At 34.5% G+C, this 20,357-nt stretch overlaps 1 protein-coding gene across 1 annotated transcript; it reads left to right on the plus strand.

Annotated features, from left to right (window-relative positions):
* LOC127846428 (E3 ubiquitin-protein ligase TRIM33-like) lies at positions 1-6,074 on the plus strand. The gene is made up of 3 exons (XM_052377664.1): positions 1-539; positions 1,623-1,765; positions 3,321-6,074. Exons 1-3 carry the CDS (start codon positions 218-220, stop codon positions 5,553-5,555), a joined length of 2,700 nt encoding a protein of 899 aa, XP_052233624.1. The 5' UTR covers positions 1-217; the 3' UTR covers positions 5,556-6,074.
* Positions 6,075-20,357: the final 14,283 nt, after the last annotated feature.

Consider the following 20,357-nt stretch of genomic DNA (forward strand, 5'->3'; position numbering starts at 1 on the left):
CATTAAGCGTACTTGTTTGTCTTAATATATGTCGGATATTTATAAATTGTATATTTTAATAGTATGTCGGTCTACTGGTGAAAAAAAAGGGATAAAGGATGCATACGTAAAAAACATAATGTCAAGCGGTTGTTTATCAAACGGTTGAATTTGTTTAATATTTTGAAGCATCGTGGCGAAATAGGCCTTAACAGACATAACTAGATAAACACTAAAAATGCCGACACGTTCGGTGCGATCTAGTAGTCGTGCAAGCACAAAGGGCAAGTCCGGTCCCAAAAAGCCGGAGACATGTTCCCAGTGCGACAAGGCCGACAAAAATCTCCGACTTCTGGAGTGTAGCCACGCCCTCTGCCCCGCCTGTCTAAAGTCGGCGAACCCGGATGCGCCACCCGGAACGGCGTCAAAGGATGGACGCGCATCAAAAATGTCGACTCGGGGAGGCCGGAAGTCCGCCGCGCCTACGCCGCTGCCCGTGGACGTCAAGTGTCCAGTCTGCACCAAGTCACAACCGTCCGAGTATGGAGAGTGTGCACCATGTAAGATTTAAATGTTGTGAAGCAAAACAATGAAAGTTTAAAACGAGAAAGAGAAAAACTAAGCAAATTCCATGTTATTATAATAAATAATAGGAAATACAAAATTAAACAAACGCTCCAGATAAGTATGTTTTAAGATAGATTTTTTCATATAATGACACTGAATATATTAAAAATACTTTAGCCAATTAAGAATCATTCGTTCTATTATCTCACTTTCTTATTAGTTACATTAAACTGTAATCGACTAGAATATTATAATTTTTCATATAATCAACCGTTTTTCTGCGAATTTCTTTCTTCGCAATACGATGTGCTATACCATTTATCGGCCACACAATGTTCCGTGTCTTAAGACCAAATGAACAGAACATAAATGCAAAAAAGCTGAAGAATTCTTCGCTCGCGCGTGTCTTTTGTTGTTCTCTGTTATCGAAGTGGCATCTGTTATCAAAGTATCCGCATACCCGGCGTGTAGAAATCGTAAAGACGATGTTTGTGAATAACGTTTGCCTTAAGCTGTAAGCAAGATTTTTCAACCGATCAATATCCGTTCAAATCTTTGACTACTTATAGCTCTTTTCAAAGCAATCCGGACATAACACACCACGTTATGAAGTTCTTAAAAGTCTTTTGATTATGTATATATTAAAGAAGTGTTTTCATTTGTTATTTTTACAAATTGGGTTGTAAATGGCAAATACAATACCCAATAATTCAGACAAGGGTACTGACTTACATTAAATTAAAAAACAAACTTTCAAATAAAAAATCCTCTCAGAGGTTAAATAAATCAAAACTAAAGTACGTACTTTCGATAAAATCTTATTGAAATCCCTTTTGACTGCAAACAATTGGCTAAATATTACTCATGTAATCAATTTTTACTATTAACATTTTGAATGAAATATACATAAACCCTTGGCAATAGAGTAACTATGGTAATTAAGGAACCTCCTCAAATTTTCCCAAATCATCTTGCTTGAGTACGAGACTGTCGCAATGAAGAGCGTAGACCAAAATGGGAGGTAACCTTTGCAAGAGGTTTAAAAGACCCTCATACATCCAGTGATGTGTTTGCAGGCAAGTTCGAGAACAAGACTAGCGGCGCTGCCGGATACTGTGTGGAGTGCGGTGACCTGCTGTGCGAGCTGTGCTGTACAGAGCACAACAAGTTCAAGACCATCCGGGCCCATCACATCCTGCGTGGGGACAAGATACCCAGGGTAGGCTTCAGCGCAAAAAATGAGCCTCGCTCTGGGAAAACGGGGCGTAATGCGAGTTCGTAAAGCGTCGTCTTAGATTAGCCTGTGCAATCCGCACAGCTAATCAGGGACGACACTTTCCGACTAGACTGGATTGTTTCGTTCATTGGTAAAATTCCATAAAAGCAAACTCACAGGCTAATCTGGGACAACACTTTACTCAAATGCAATAAGCCCATACTTCTAAGAACGGGGCTCAAACACACACATGCACTTTCGATATAGATTGCATCTGATTATTCACATGTGTAAAAAAAGTTTAATATTCTTAACAAAACAGTCCTTTTTCACGTTTATATGATGTCAGTCATCGCATCGTTATGTTCGTTTGCAAGGAAATCACAATCGTGTGTGATTATCATTCATAAACATATTGACTAATAACTATATCCATAGATCTATTGCAAAATTGAGAAAACAAACCAATTTTTCACAAACTTTGTGTAAACTATGATTACTCAAAAGGAATTGAGCTTGAAAAGTGTTGTATCTCCGTAATTATCATTTATTTGTGAAATACAAAAGTTTCGCCATATATTCTCGATGTATAAGATCCTATGGGGTGTACATACGTTTTATCCTATTACCAGATGAAAATCGATAGTATAACAACGATCGTATAAACTTTAGCTTTATACTATCGCTATTTTTAGATCAGATTAGATTTTTCCGAACATTGGAGACTATGTTTTTGTCAACTACGGAAAGATAAAATTGTCAACAAATGCGATATTTTATTATTATTACTGGAAAAGGGAAGGAAATAATAGGATAAATAGAATATTATATGAGTTTTGGATAAAGATCAAGTTTATCATGCGAGGCTCGAACCATGGTAGCGCTCGGCAAGCCTCGCACTAACATGGTTCTTAGCCTCGCATAACAAACTTGATCTTTATCCAAAACTCACATAATCTATATAGAGAATACAGTATTATGTGAGTTTTGGATAAAGATCAAGTTTATCATGCGAGGCTTAGAACCGATGTAGCGCGAGGCTTGCCGAGCGCTAACATGGTTCGTGCCGAGCATTTATTTTTATCCAAAACTCACATAATATTCTATTTATCCTATTATTTCCTTCACAATTTTCCAATAATAACTGTCAAATATGGCATTTTTTGACGATTTATTTTTTCCGTAGTTGACAAAAACAGATTTTTGGAAAAATCCAAATCTGATCTAAAAATAGCGATAGTATAAAGATCATGTTTATACGATCGTTGTTATACTATCGATTTTCATCTGGTAATAGGATAAATATGTTTCACCATTACATTTATTAACCGTTTCGATCAAACAAGTTATATATATGCAGGAGTACTCAATCAAAGCATTCGGTGTATCAATGCTATTTGTATTTTTTTTTCATGAAAACGATGCATTTATATGTGAATTACTGATTTTTAAACTTGTTCTTTTCAAAAACATAATGACTGATATGATTTTGATAACTGTGAACTTTGACATAAACAAACTGTCTCTATTATGCGTTTCGTAATGTTTAATTAACCAGGATACTGGGGCGGTCGCCCGACTTCCACTGCTTATGATGTGCATGACCCACACGGACAAAGACCTGGAGTACTACTGTGGAGACCATGACGTCATGGCGTGTGGCGCATGCGTCAACACCGACCACCGACGCTGCGATCGCGTGATGTTTATAAAGGACATCACGGACGAGCCGACGGACCGTAAGACGGTAGCTGACGCGGCGGTTGAACTGCGAGACATTCGCCGGAACTTCGAAGACATCCACAAGGACACCGGGGAGATCTTGTCAAACCTGGAACAGCAGCGGAACGAGATCCGAGAGCGCAGGGACCACTTCCGGAACCGCATCAACGCTCTTCTGGACAAACTGGACAGCTCCAGCGAGCTCGAAATGGAGCAGGTTATTCAAGGCATGACGAAGGACATGGGGGAAGATTCTCAGAGCTCCAAGGAGATACTGTCCGAGATCGACAGCTCCATTCAGATCCTCGACGCGGCGGCCTCCCACGCGACAACGCAGCAAATGTTTGTCGCCGGCCGACGAAGCATTGCTGACCGCAATAAGTACATGAATATGCTGAACAGTACAATGGGCAGTATCCAGAACGTGCAGCTTGATTTCAAGCCTGACCCGACGCTTGAGAGGCTTGCGAAGAGTCTCGAGCTTTTCGAGGGACGAACAATAACCTCTAATAGCACTCGGCAGAATCAGAGACTTAAGAACTCGTTCCAACCGCAAAATGGTTTTGCTGACCACGTGAATGGACAGACGGTCAACAACTTGCGCCGCGATAGACCGAGCTCAAATTACGGCGGTATGTCCATGCAACATACCCCGCAGCAAGACGGCCTTGCTTCGCGCCAGAGCTCACTCATATCCGGATCCGTACCTGACTTTCGGAGCGCCAACTTTAATGGAATGTCCGATAGGATGTCCATGACAGACTATAATGGCGGTATGTTGAGCGTACCGCAGTCTCCCAGACGCCACGAGTTTGAGAACCACTTCCAAACCCGCAGCATGCCACCGACGCCCAGGCAAGCGGAAATCAATCGTCTAAGCATCGGCCGCGCAAATACGGGAGGCCTCGAGCCAACATACTATGAGCGCCAGATGTATCAGCAAGGAGCGCTTCCAATGATTTCTCCTCGTGGCGCTGTATCCGAGCCCGGCAATTTTCCAGGCGGACAACCACGTGACTTCGCTCCAACAACGCCTCGAACCATCGGCAGAAACGGGCTTATCGAACAAGGCTTGGTTCAGCCACAACCAAAGGCTGACGTCATGGCTATCAACCAGGGAAATCAATCGAGGCGCGGCTCTCTCGCTAGTACAGCCTCAATGCCTGTTCCCGCGCAGGGTCCGTCAAAGGCCGGAAAGTCAGATATTCTTGCACAAGCTCCCCCGGTGAAGCGCCGTAATGAACTTCAGCCCGGAGCAACGGCGCTCCGAGACAGGAAGGCGGTGCTTGCCGGACAATTCAACGTCCGTCTACCTGAGGATTCCAATGTTTGTGGGTTAAAAGGCGCAGTATTCTTGGCGGACGGCAGAATAGTGATGGCCGATTACGATAACCACAACGTGAAGATGTTTGATTCGAAACTGTACCGTGGCTCGCAACTCCGCTTGTCGTCGGGACCCTGGGACGTTGAAGTCACGGGACCGAAAGAAATCGCCGTATCTCTTCCATTCGAGAGCAAGATTCAGTTCATTTCCGTCACGGACCAAATGAAGACAACTCGCGCCATAAAAATGGACATGGACTGTTATGGCCTCGTCTGCAGAAACCAAGAGCTTATTGTCGTCTGCAACGACTACCTGATCGGACCCGCAGTACAAGTGGTCAGCCTGACCGGAAGAGTGAAGCAGACGATAGATACGGATCGTAGTGGCCGGAGAATCCTTACTGACCCGTATTACCTGACAGTGACGCCAACTGGTAAACTCATCTACGTCTCTGACAAGGACCGGATCGTCTGCATGGATCGCCATGGTAACGTGACGTCAGTGTACCAAGACCAAGCGCTCCGCAACGCGCGCGGCGTCGACATTGACAATGAAGGTAATCTGTACGTCTGCGGGTATATGTCTAACACCGTTCACCAGATCACGATGCACGGGATCGACTTCCGGTGTTTGATTGACAAGGAGGAGTTGTGGGATCCCTGGTCCGTGAAGTTCAACGAGAGTAACGGGACCATCCTGGTCACGTGTGATAATTGTGACACTATTAAGGTGTTTACTCTCCAATAGAAGCCGCGGAATGTAAACACTATTTCAGGTTTATTTTCCTTAAATCGAATGTGTTTAAAAAAAACACAAACAAAATGCATGTGCTAGTGTATATAAAAAAACTATACAGCGCTAAACGGTGATATCCATGTGTAATATACAAGTCAAATATTCATTAAGCTCGTTATGGGAAACTCATAGAACTTCCTCAAATTTATACAATTATTTAAGTCTCTTGCTATTTCAAGTTAAAGGGATCTTTTTACGCTTTGGTAAATTGACAAAATTGAAAAAAGTTGTTTCAGATTCGTAAGTTTTTGTTTTAGTTATGATATTTGTGAGGAAACAGTAATACTGAACATTAACCATGCTCTAATATAGCCATTATATGCATCTTTTGACGATTTTAAAACCTAAAAATTATAAAGCGTTGCAACGCGAAACGATTGAATAATTTGGAGAGTTCTGTTTTTGTCGTTAAATTTTGTGAAACTACGAAGATTGCTTATATAAGGTATGAAATACATCAAGAATGTGTACTCGGCGGAATAGCTCAGTAGACTAAAGCGTTTTTACTTCAGGACTCTGGCAGGACTCCAGGGGTCACTGTTTCGAAACCTGCTCCGGGCAATGTTCTTTTCCTATTTTTAGTTTTTTTTCTTGATTTTTTACTGGAGCTTTTATGATCCAATGTTTACATTTATCAATATAAAGCATTTAATGAATAAGTTAAAAAAAATGCCAAAATCTGTGAAAAGGCCCCTTTAAGGTTGTTAAACATGAAAATCACATACAAAATCACAAGTACACATATTGATTAGGTGGTTAATTTAGTATCAATCGTAAGCAGACAATTTTGAATATCTTATTGTAAATTTGATCTCAAAATCTCCTGACGTACAAACTAAACTCTGATAATGAGTAGGACAATAACAGCCTATGCATATGGTGACATCTGTGTGGGCACGTCTAAATGTGAGTAGTGCTCATAGCATCATTCATTTACTATGCCGCCGTTCCTACTTTGAGATCTTTCACGGATATTGTTATGGAAGTGAGTCCAATTTATTACTTTTGTATTCGCAACAAAAGCACAACGTATTGGCTTATGTGTACATTGCTATAGCTGTAGTCCGGTGATAACCGATCATTTATGTTTCACAATTTTCTTTTCGATTCAAGTGGAACGCATATATGAAAATTGTACTCTTCACGAGATATATTAAACTTAGATGGTTCATTTTTCGGAGCAATTCATTTGGTGGAATTATTTTTACTCCGTCAAAGTAAACTTTTGTTTTGAATTCTTACAAACATGGCTGACTTAATAGTATAACATCTCATTGTTTCAAATAAGCATTTTAAGAAAGCGTAACAAATCGAATGTCGGTTTGATGTTCAAACAGAGAATTTTTGGTAAAAAAGGACATGTTTTTCTCAAAACACAATATAGTTGAACATTTTTATTTTTAAAAGCCCCCAATGAGGTGAGAATTCCAGTTATATTTATTTCAAGTCGATAAATGGAATTTTTGTACATGTATAGCTAAAACATAAACAATAACGTGTTTAACCAAGTTTACAACAAGGAATGGTAATGTTCGAACGTGTTTACTGTAATAACCTTATCAAATGACAACATTGTTGAATTAAGCATGAATATGTGCATTAAATGTTTTTTTCTGCTAATTTTATCACATTAAATTGTTTTTGCAGTTCAACCGAATGAAAAAAGTCTATTTATTGGATATAAATCAAAATGAAAGTATTCGTAAACGTACACATAAATAAAGGCGTGTGGCATAAGTGTCCGTTCTGACAAATTGGAACCATGCGTTATTGGCGTCGCTCTGGAGAGCGGCGACTAGTATGTAATGCATTTTTTTTCGCTTATGGGAGGAGAAGTTATTTTACGGATCAATATATATATATATATATTTGTTTTAAGAATATCTTGCATAGTGGTGTTTTTTTGTGTAAATTAGTGTAAATAAGTACTGCATTTGCGCCTATTACATTTATTACAACATTTATTACCAATAATACAAAGCTAATTGTTTTAATTAATAACTGATCCACAACTGATCACAGGGGAATGATCACAGGGACTGGGTAAATACGCGAAACTTTCTGGTTTTTTATTTTTGTGGTTTTTCTAAATTGCTTATTTAGTGGAGAATCAATGTAGTACGATATTTGACGACCTATCTCGCAAGCAAGTTTATTGGAAGGCGTAGTGGTACGAAAACGTACAATGTATCAGTTTATTAATAGACATATAATAACGATCGCTATACACGACTTTACCAAATAGCAGTGCATAAATGATGTCAGCCGGAATAGCTCAGTTGGGAGAGCGTAAGACTGAAGTTGTTTACGCAACAATCATCTAAAGGCCCCCGGTTCAATCTCGGGTTCCGGAACGAACGGAACAGTTCGGCGGCTGACAATTTCTTTCAGTCAGGTTAATAAATATAATAAAGCTTTATTTTATGTAGACATTTTAAAATCCATTTTACTACAATTGGACATTTTTATTAAAATTAATGGATGCCGCGTGGTGACAACGTTAATTAAAATTTCTTACATCACTTAAATATCTTATAAAAAATACACGTGTTTTTATATTAACAAATAAATGCAAATAACACATCTATTATCCATGTATTTTTATGGTTGTCTATCATAGGCCCTAAGTACTATCCCTACCACATATAGAGCGCGATGCGAGACACGTATTATTGATTGTAACAATGAGTTGCGATAAAGGAAGCAGCCGCTTATCAAGGAGGAGCTGTGTCCCAGCAACCCGTTTCCTTAGAGTCAAGCACTCCTCGGAGTTTTTTTTTAAAGAACCACATATAGAGCACGAAGCGAGACACGTATTACTATCAAGGTGGTATGGGCCCTTTAGCATTATCCGACCATTACGTACATAGTTATCTTCCTTAGAAGTTGAGAAATTTTGAAATCGTTGCTTGAAGTCCAAAATTGTCATCCGATTGTTCCCAAACTTGCACAGTTTTTTTTACCAATGAGGACCCAACCCAAACTCTATATGAGCAATATCGGACCTTAAGTCCAGAATTATGTCTCTTTGAATTTAAAAATAAAAGTGAAAAACTGCTTGGTTAGGTGATTATGACAATGTTTTTCATCAGATTCTTTCCAAACTTACAGTGTCTTCATATCAATGAGCATTTTTACCTCATTTAAAATGAGAAACATCGGGACAATAAGTCCAGAATTCTTTTCTATTAAATTTGACAAAATAAACAATTTCCACTTGTTTAAAAGATTTCACAACTTTCGTCTGAATCTTTCCAAACTTGTTAAGTGTTTTTATATCAGTATTACTCGAACCCTATTGAAAATGATGAATATCGGAGCAATAAATCTATTATGATCTTTTACTGAATTTCAAAGTGTTGTGAAATGCAGCTTCTTTATGCAATTTACAGTTTTCATTCAATTTTTTTCAAACTTTTACAGAGTTTTCATATCAATGAGTACTCAACCCCTATCGTAAATGAGCAACGTAAGAATAAGTTCAGAATCATCTCCACTTGAAGTTGAGAAAAATATGAAATAACGCTTACAAGATGAAGCAGATTTTTTAAAACCTACACAGTTCTGTTCCATTAATGAAGACTGCACACGGATGCCAGTAAAAAAAGGAAACCAATGTAAATAAAATGAACTATGAAATATTTGGGCGTTACAACACAAAATCATAGATAATGGTTATTTGGGTATTATAACACAACATCATAAATAATGGTTATTTGGGGGTTATAACACAAAATTATAGATTATGGTTATACCAGTATCTTTTTCTATTTTGTTTAAAATAATCGGCCAATATATTAATATTTACAGTAGAAAAAAATCGTTCCATGTAACTTCATTGAGTGCCTTTAACACTGAAATTCCCGACGCCCTTTGATGCTTTGCATCAATACTTATTTTGTCAATATTTGTTTTAAATGTAAATTTGTATTCATGACATATTGAGCTGTTTACAACGCAAGTCGAGTACTAAAATTTATGTTAAATATTAATAGTTAGTCAGTCGAACGATTTTCCTATACTTTTATAGGACATTATTTTATTTCAAGAGTATGTATATATAATAATTTTTTAGTTGTATACTAATAATGTTTATAATGCATACTCTGTTTTTGATACATACAAAATGCAATGACTATCATATTGTAGATATACGATAACCTTTTATTATTATTTTATAACATTAATGTGTAGGGGGACATAAAGGTTACATTTTTATTGTAAATTTAAAGGTTTTGCAAATTATCAAGAAAATATCTTGCATCATTCGTGTTTTGTATTAAAACACGTGAACAAATATTATTCTTATTTCTTTTATTATGATAAAAAGGCGCTCAATTCAGTGCAAATGAATAAAGGCAAGCGGTCATTATCGTCTACAGCAAGTGAAGCATCTACGAATACAAGCTTGCTGGAGACATCAGTTTTTGAGAAAAGCGAGCTCTCTGCCAAAAGTAGTAACAAAACCAAAAGTGCTAAAGGAAAATCAAAACCGGACCCCAAAAAACAAAAAACCATGTCAACTTTCGTCACCAACACGAAAAACGAAAATCGCGATTCAAGTGAATTAACAATAGAAAAACGTCTTGAAGAAATTAGTAACAAACTATCAAACGTCCTTACCAAAGATGACTCAACATTTATAAAAGACATTATTAAAGAAACCGTGGAACAGCTTAAAGAGAAACTTCTAGGTAACGTCATCCGACGTATAGAAATTCTAGAAAATGACGTTTTCGAGCAGAAACGAGAAATTGAGCAGCTTAAAAAGGAAAGCGAATCAAAAAGCAAACAGATCTAAAATCGCAAAACGCAGCTTTAGGGAACAAACAGCCCTGTGACACACTTAACCACGAAGAATTCGCAAACAACACTGAACAGTATAGCCGGCGGAATAACATCAGAATAGCCGGTGTTCCACAGGACCAGGACCGTCAATCCTCCATGTTTGTGACACAAAAAATCGTCGAGCTAGTAAACTCGCATTTGAGAATCCCAATTCAGCCTTATGACATAGACATAGCGCACAGGCTCGGAAAGTTCAGACCCAACTCAAATCGGCCTGTAATTGTAAGGTTCGTGAGGAGACAGACAAAAATTGATATACTACAAAAGGCAAAATTATTCAAAGGGTCTGGAATTTATGTAAATGAAGACCTTACGAAATTAAATGCAGAGGTGCGACTAAAGCAGCCTGACACCGTTGAAAAGTCGTGGTCGTTCGAAGGGAAAATATTTGCGTTGTTTAAAGGAAATCAAAATGCAACGCAAATTAAACACTCAGAGTTCAAAAACTGGTTGGAAAAGCCTTGGCCAAAAAAAAACTGTACTCCGACTGTGTTGAAAACCCCGATGGTCAAAGATCCAGGGTACCATCAAACCGTTAATAATTTGTAGAAACTGTGCATCTTGTTTATTTTTATTTTTTTCTCTATCACATGCGTGTATCAACCGATTAAACAATGTGTATATATGTCCATGTAAGAAGTATGCTCCCATGATGTCTTTCAGAAATTATTACTAATTAATTGCGTGTAAATTAACATATGTATTTAGCAAATAATATATCATATACAATAATTTACAATAAAAAATCATAATATACAATAATATACAATAACGTTAAATATTGTAAAATAAACATTAAACAAATGGAGTATACTCCTACGATGTCTTTCAGAAATTAGTACCAATCTATCGGGTAAAACTTAGCATGTAATTTAAATAATATACAATAATGTTTAAATATAATATCGATACATAACATACTGTGTCTTTCATTCCAAGTATAGCTACCTATCATGCTACGCACGTGCTTAAGAGCTTTCCTCTGCTAACACAGTTACGCCCCTTTCTAATAAAAAAAATCATGTATACATGCAAATAAAGTTTCACTTAAAGGCCTTAATATTTAACGTTTATGACATCTTTGTTGGCAAAATACTATTCACATACAGAGATTTGTTTTATCTTGATGTTGACTTATGTTTTGATCTTCGTTTTACCAGGCTCTGAGTTGTTGTTTTTTAATTCGGATCAGTGGGAATATTACCTGTCTATTTTACTTTTCTCTTGTCAAAGTAGTCAAAACAAAACTTTACCTCAGTCATTTAAATAATAATTATAGTATAGAAATAATATTATAGTTAAAGATGCTGAACCAACATGAACTGATTATCCATATTACTTCTGATATTCCTCGTAACTAATTAAAAATAAAAAGTGAGTTTTTATGTTAAGAATGTTCAAATAATTCCCAAAATATGTTCATAGTTGTAGATTATATTGTCACAGAAAATTAAACAAAATAATGTATAAAATAAACTTGATATGTGTTTTTATAAATTGCCTGTTTTTTTTTACATATCATACTGAGTGTTCTTGACAACACTTTGATATCCTAATATTGTCATTTATGCATATGATATTGTTTTTTGTGTGCTTACTCTCTGTATGTATATATGCTTGTGTTCAAGTTGTTTGTATATAATAAACCTGATGTGTGTTTTTATAAATTTCCTGTTTTGACATATCATGCCGAGTGTTCTTGACAACACTTTGATATCCTAATAATGTCCTGTATGCATGTGTCTGTTGTTTTATGTGTGCTAACTCTCTTTTGTGTATATGCTTGTGTTCATGTGTTTTTCATGTCCCCCACTATAGTAGTGGGGGGACATATTGTTTTTGCCCTGTCTGATGGTTGGTCTGTTGGTTGGTTGGTTGATCTGTTGGTTGGTTTGCGCCAACTTTAACATTTTGCAATAACTTTTGCTATATTGAAGATAGCAACTTCATATTTGGCATGCATGTGTATCTTATGAAGCTGCACTTTTTTGAGTGGTGAAAGGTCAAGGCTAAGGTCATCCTTCATGGTCAGAGGTCAAATATATGTGGCCCAAATCGCTTATTTTATGAATACTTATGCAATATTGAAGAGAGCAACTTGATATTTGGCATGCATGTGTATCTCATGGAGCTGCACATTTCGAGTGGTGAAAGGTCAAGGCCAAGGTCATCCTTCAAGGTCAGAAGTCAAATATATGTGGCCCAAATTGCTTATTTTATGAATACTTCTGCAATATTGAAGCTAGCAATTTTATATTTGAAATGCGTGTGTATCTCAAGGAGCTGCACATTTTGAGTGGTGAAGGGTCAAGGTCAAGGCCATCCTTTAAGGTCAAACGTCATATAGGGAGACATTGCGTTTCACAAACACATCTTGTTTTTTTCTGAAATTGAATATCGAAACGAATTTGACATAATGATCTTAATTGATATCCTTACAAAATCCTTTATGCACATGATGTATTTTTAGTGCAAACTTTATGTTTATTTATATGCATGCGTTTGTGTGTCTGTTTGCTGAAACTGAGTATACAAACAAATTTAATGATCTTATTTTCATTGATTTCCTTACAGAAATCTTTATGCACAATTGTGTTTTGTTTATTTCAAACTCTCTGTTTATGTATACACACTTGCTCATGTAATTATTTGCTCTAAATGAATATGCAAACAAAGTTGATGATCAGATTTTCATCAAAGCAGTTACTGTTTGAAGTCAGGATTATATCATTTGTTACTCATGTAATTAGACAATAAGTTTCCCATAATTAAAGTGCTATTTTAAGGTCTTTATGTGTATGTGTGTGTGTAAAATAACAATATTTATTAATATAAAACTGTTTATTGTAAATCCTTATTTCAATACCAAGTCATTCAGTGTCCCCTTTGAAAAATAATGTATGCACTTAGATACCTTCACACACAAAAAGATTTCATTTAAGGGTTTACTGTGATAAATACTAAAGTTTGAAGGTATTGGAAGTGGTAAAGCTAAGATCATCTCTTATATTTTCATTTAACACTATTCAACTTCTGTCATCATTTTTCTATACAATTGCTTCATTTTCGCTTTCACATGAAGCTTGTTTAAAGTGTTCTATGAAAGTGAGATGCTATATAAAATTTCACTGTACGATTCAACATTATTGGCCAGAGTATTCAATCCTTTTTCTAAAGTATACTAGCTACACATTTAGTAAAGAAACGTCTTTTCTTGTGAAATTATTGATTTCCCCTGAAAGTTTATATTAATAAAATTTACATCAAACACCAGAAATAATAAATGGCTTATAAAATTCATATAGGAAATAAAAGTAGCATGGTTGTCACACTGTCAGGAGAATGTATATCATTATATTTCTCACAAAAACTAATTCAGGCATTTATAAAAATAAATTTATGCAAAATAATCAATAGTATCTACATTGTTTACTTGCAATTTAACGCTTTCAGTATAAGACCTTAATCCACATGTAAACAACGATCTCTATAGAAAGCAAAAACCTATTTTATTATAAATTTTATGCTTATGATTATGTTTATCCTATGTTTGCCTGATTTTAATTGTTTCTCTAAAAACTATTTACCAGCTTCTTGATAAAAACTGCTGTTGAATATGACTATAATCATTGATGTCGTATATGTCATTGTCCAATGCATATTACCAACTTGTGTTTAACCAGATTCATTTATCATATTATAAAAATATATTGTTACAACATATGAGTATTACTATGCAATTGTTGTGTGCTTATGATTATGTTTATCCTATGTTTGCCTGATTTTAATTGTTTCTCTAAAAACTATTTACCAGCTTCTTGTTAAAAACTGCTGTTGAATATGACTATAATCCTTGATGTCGTATATGTCATTGTCCAATGCATATAACCAACTTTTGTTTAACCAGATTCATTTATCATATTATAAAAATATATTGTTACAACATATGAGTATTACTATGTAATTGTTGTGTGCACATGAAATGTAAAACGACCTCGCTTATAAACTCTTAAATATTATTCAAGTACCCTTTAAAAAATAAAATAATTCAAATGTTAACTGATTAACTTTTAACATCTACTTCTAAATATTATAAGAAATTATACAATGGCTAAGCAATAAAACATTAATATTCGGATATGAAATGTCCTATGTTAACTTTACACTGAATCGCATCTGTTCTGTTTTATTCTTTATTATTAATTATATCTATTTCATTTTTGTTTATTTACAGTGTACGGAAGTGCGCTTTTTGTGTCTCTATTTGAGACTAGTTGTTTATTGTTTTTTTCTCTCTCACTTTTGTCATTATTTTTCATACTTCTTCATTTCTATGGAACATTTATCTTCATGTTTCCATATTTTTTGTTTTCTTTTTCTGCTTGTATGTATGTACATCTTATGTCTTATAATGGAAAGCAACTGGACATATTTAAAAATAGAAACTAACTGGACAATCACACAATCACACACAAACCAATCACACACAAACTATCATTTAGATCACCCTCCACCTCTTTAAATGATTAAAATATGTACTTTGAATGTAAAAGGGCTTAATAACACAAATAAACGAATAAAAATATTGAAATGGTTAGACGAACAAAAAAATAGTGTATGCCTACTACAAGAATGTCACTTGACACATACTCTAGCACAAACCTTAAAAGATGAATGGGACGGAGACATCTATCTCAGTGGACAACATAATAATAAACAAGGCATTGCCGTTCTAATTAAAAACAATATAGGGATCACAGTCGAATCTTTTAACGAAATAATAATTGGCAGACTAGCAAGTATAGATATCAAAATACATGAAACACAATTAACATTAATCAACATCTATGGTCCTAACATAGATGATTCCACATTTTACGAAACATTACAATCCTTTATAATCAATAACCAAGATAAAAACATTATAATCGGTGGTGATTTCAATACTGTCCTGAACCCATTAATAGATAAAAAGAAAGGAAACCTTTATACCCATCCTAAAAATAGAATCATTTTAAATAACATAATTGAAAACTACAATATGATAGACATCTGGCGCACAGTATATCCAAATGAAAGCAAATTCACCTGGCACTCAAACACAAAACCAACAATATTTTGTAGATTAGACTATTTTTTAATTTCTGAGTCTCTTTGCAACATTATTGACACATGTAACATAAAACCAGGATTTATGACTGACCACTCTCTAGTTGAACTTAAACTGCACAATATACAACCTGAAAGAGGCCCAGGATACTTTAAAATTAACAACAGCATCTTATTAGATACACAATACCAAACACAAATAAAACAGGAAATATTGAATACAGTTCAAAATAATAAAGATGCAAACCCAAACACCTTATGGGAAGTAATTAAAGGAAATATACGTAACACAACAATTAGATACACATCATTTAAACAAAAAGAAACACATAAACTTGAAACTGAAACCATCAAAACCATTGAAACACTTGAAAAACAATTGCATCAAACAAACACAAATGATACCACCGACATTGAAAATGAAATAACATAAAAAAAACAAATATTAGATGGAATCTATCAAACACAACTCAATGGAATACTACTAAGAGCGCGTGCACAGCATGTTGAACACAATGAAAAAAACACAAAATACTTCGCAAACATTGAAAAACGTAGAAGTGAACAAAAAACTGTACACAAATTAGTAGTCAATGGCAAAGATATAACAAACAGAACTGAAATACTAGAAGAACAACGTTTATTTTTCGAAACCCTCTATAAACGAAAAAATGTTGAAAATAACACCCTTTTTAAAAATACACAACACGCTTTAAATCAAGAAGAAAAACTATTGTGTGACGGATTACTAAATGAATATGAATGTGGATTAGCATTAAAAGAAATGCAAAATAACAAAAGTCCAGGTTCTGATGGTATCACCATTGAGTTTTATAAAATATTTTGGAATGATATCAAAACACATTTAATTAATTCACTAAACTATTCATATAATAATGAAAACTTAACTACGCTTCAAAAACAAGGTATAATATCACTCATTCCAAAACCTGGAAAAAACTTAGAATCCTTATCGAACTGGCGCCCAATTAGTTTACTAAACAATGATTATAAAATTGCAACTAAAAGTATAGCAAACAGAGTTAAAAAAATATTACCATCAATCATTTTAAAATCTCAATCTGGTTTCATAAAAGGACGTTACATTGGTGAAAACGTTCGTCTTATCCAAGAATGCATAAACTATTTCAACAATTCAAATAATCCTGGTCTAATATTCTTTGCAGACTTTGAAAAGGCATTCGATTCGCTTGATCACTCATTTATGTTCTCTTGCTTAGAAAGTATGAACTTTGGTGAAAGTCTCATTCAATGGGTCAAACTATTCTATACCGATATTAACAGTATAATCATTAACAATGGCTTCTTTTCAAACAGTTTTAACATCGAACGAGGGGTTCGACAAGGATGTCCACTCTCATCATCGCTATTTATTATTTGCATCGAGTATCTATCGCATCACATTCAATCAAATAAAAACATAAAAGGCATATCACTAGAACCTGACGAAGAAATCAAACAGTCCCTATTTGCTGACGATGCAACTTATTTTTTAAACGACAATTACGATTCTTTCCATAACCTAATAGAGTCGCTAACCCTTTACGGAATGACATCAGGTCTTAAACTAAACAAAAGTAAATGTACTGTGCTACGAGTAGGTAAATTAAAACAAAGTAATGTCCAATATAAAAAAGAAATGAAATTTAATTGGACATCCGATGAAGCCACAACGTTAGGAATTACTTTCACAAATAATGAAAAGGATACAGTTCTTAAAAACATACTTCCTAAATTACAGAATTTTAAAAACTGCTTAAAATCATGGCATCACCGTAAACTTACACTAATCGGAAAAAACACAGTATTAAAAACGTTTGCACTTCCTAAATTAATTTATGTATTAACAGTTCTCCCAAATCCACCAAATGAGGTTATTAACGATATAAAATCAGCAATATTTAACTTCATATGGGACGGTAAGCCTGACAAAATAAAAAGAACTCAGTTAATTCAATCCGTAGAAAATGGAGGTATCCAATTAACGAACATTGACTCATTCTTGAAGGCAATCAAATGCAGCTGGGTCAAAAGATACCTAGATAATACCGATACGAGTAAATGGAAATTATTCTACCAGAAAATCCTAAAAAAATATGGTGACTCCTTACTCTTTGAATGTAACATCAGCAATACTATCTTACATGAAATTGCAAACGAAAACATATTTCTGCCTGATGTTCTATCAGCATGGAGTGATGTCACTCATAACCTAGAAACCAAAACCAGCAGTAAAACTATTTTATGGAACAATAAAGACATAACTTCAAACAGTAAGACGTTTTTCTATAAAGATTGGTTTGAACGAAGCATTAAATATGTCGACCAATTATATGACTTCAGAATTAAGGATTTTTACTCTTTTGATGATATATGCTACATATACGGAATACCTTCAAATAATTTCCTGAAGTATTACACACTAATCAAAAGCATACCCATACATATTAAATCTGAAATCAATACAAATAATACACCATGTACCCAAACAAAATTCGTAGAAAACATACTTGGAAGAAAAAACAAAACAAATAAAATATTTTACACACTACAAATTAAAAACCCTACAGAAAACTCCAAAACCCAAAATAAATGGCAAGTCCTTTTCGGAGAACATGAACTTAATTGGAAACACATATTTACCATGCCATATAAAGCAACTGTTGAAAGCACACTGAGAAATTTTCAATATAAATACATCCATAGAATTATAGCTACAAATAAATATCTCTTTAAATGCAAATTATCTAATTCAAATCTGTGTGACTTCTGCAGTGAAAACATCGAAACTATAGAACATCTTTTTTGGGAGTGCAAACACATCCAGCCTATTTGGAATCAATTAGCAATTTTTCTTGAACAACAGCAACTAAACGTTAAATCTTTCTTAAATGTAAGTTTCGGAATTAACTCATTGAAATCAATAGACTGTAATAATATTGTTAATTTTATTCTTATAATGATGAAATATTTTATCTTTATTTTGAAGTACAAAAAACAAGTACCAAATTTTAATTGTTTTGTCCATAGTCTTAAACTAAAAATCCAGATTGAGAAAGAAATAGCCCTCAGTAATGACAGATTACAAATCTTTGAACAAAAATGGAATCGGATTAAATTCTCATAATGTTTGTCCACTTGTATACATTTCACTCCTATGTTAGTTTATCTTTCTAAAATATATATATATATATTTTTTTCAATCTTATAAGATCATTGTGAATGTACAACAAAACACACAAGTCCAGTATGCTTTCTTCCGACTTCATACAACTCATCATTTTTCATAACTATTCTTCTGTTGTTCTTTCCTTTTCTCTTTGAAAAAAATATATACATATTAACATATCTTGTATAACATGTCTGAATTTATTGCTTTGTACAATCACTATACTATGTTGTATGATCATATACATGTATACATTGTATGTATTATATTGAATAAAAAAAATGATATTGGTATTTATTTATTACCTTTTAATCAAAATATTCCGATTCGTGACTTAGCACAAATTTTACTGAATATTGAGACTGTTGTATTACTTTTTGACTCGCGCGAGGTTTGTGCTTGTTTTAGCAAACATAAATGGTATTTGTATTGGTAGAATTTACAAAGTTAGTTTGTTCGTACATTTTAATACCGAAAACTATGTGTTTATCGTTATATACATACAACCGTGTGTTTATCGGTCTGTTTATATACTGACAACCGTTTCTTTAATGATTTTTGTATATACAGACAACCGTTTGTTTAATGAAATTTGTATATACAGACACCCGTTTGTTTACCGTTTGTTAAGTGATCTTCCGTTTAACGTTCATGTTGTCAAATAAACATGGAATTCAAAAAGGTGTAGCCAATGATTTTATAACAAACCGTTGCTTGCCAACGTCTGTCCAGCTAAAAGGTTTAATTAGGAACTAAGTGGAACCGCTAGTTTGAAGTACAACCTGAATGGCCCTAATCCATTGGGTTACGTATTGTCATTCAAATTAAATTGACCGCAAATCATGTGTAAATAATTCGCGGCATGTGTAAATGATTCACTTAAAAAAGGTTCATATACTTCGTAACAGGAAATCACGTTTTGTACCTAGGGATTAGTTGAGATGCGAATAATGTCTATGCTTAAAGCGTTATGTCCATCGATAGAAATAGATTCAAACATCATTAACGCGCCCCTGTGTATGAAATAATGTTAACATGTGCGATGATTCGATAAGTGTGCAAAATAACTTGCATATGAAGGACAACAAAGGTGAGTGAACTGCCGTATGCTATAAAGCTAAACTACTGTTCGAAACGGTTTACAATCCAACACACTAACACAAAATCAAACTGATAAAATATTATGACAATAACTATTGCAAAATGTATTCTTAAAGTTTTTTGAAACGTAAGAATGTATGTTTGTAAACAATTAGAACATATACGTTATCTGACATAAATGTGTATACAGTCAAACCTGAGAACAGCGGTCAGTCAAGGGAAATAACCAAAGTGACCGTTGTCCACAGGTGACCGTTGAATTCGGATCACAATTTTAAGATGGTTTGTAAGTTGGTAGTATTGCTACGTCGTAACCCCACCCAGTCGTTTGCATACAGTGTAAAACATAGGCTAATTGTCGTTAAGTAAGCATAATAACAGAAATCACGATGTTCACGTGAAGTATATCAATCAAATTAAGCGACAAATCAAATCACACTTTTCAAATTAGGCGACAAATCAAATCACACTTTTCAAATTAAGGGACAAATCAAATCAGACTTTTT

Source organism: Dreissena polymorpha, chromosome 9 (genome assembly GCF_020536995.1).
Source record: "Dreissena polymorpha isolate Duluth1 chromosome 9, UMN_Dpol_1.0, whole genome shotgun sequence".
Taxonomy (NCBI): domain Eukaryota; kingdom Metazoa; phylum Mollusca; class Bivalvia; order Myida; family Dreissenidae; genus Dreissena; species Dreissena polymorpha.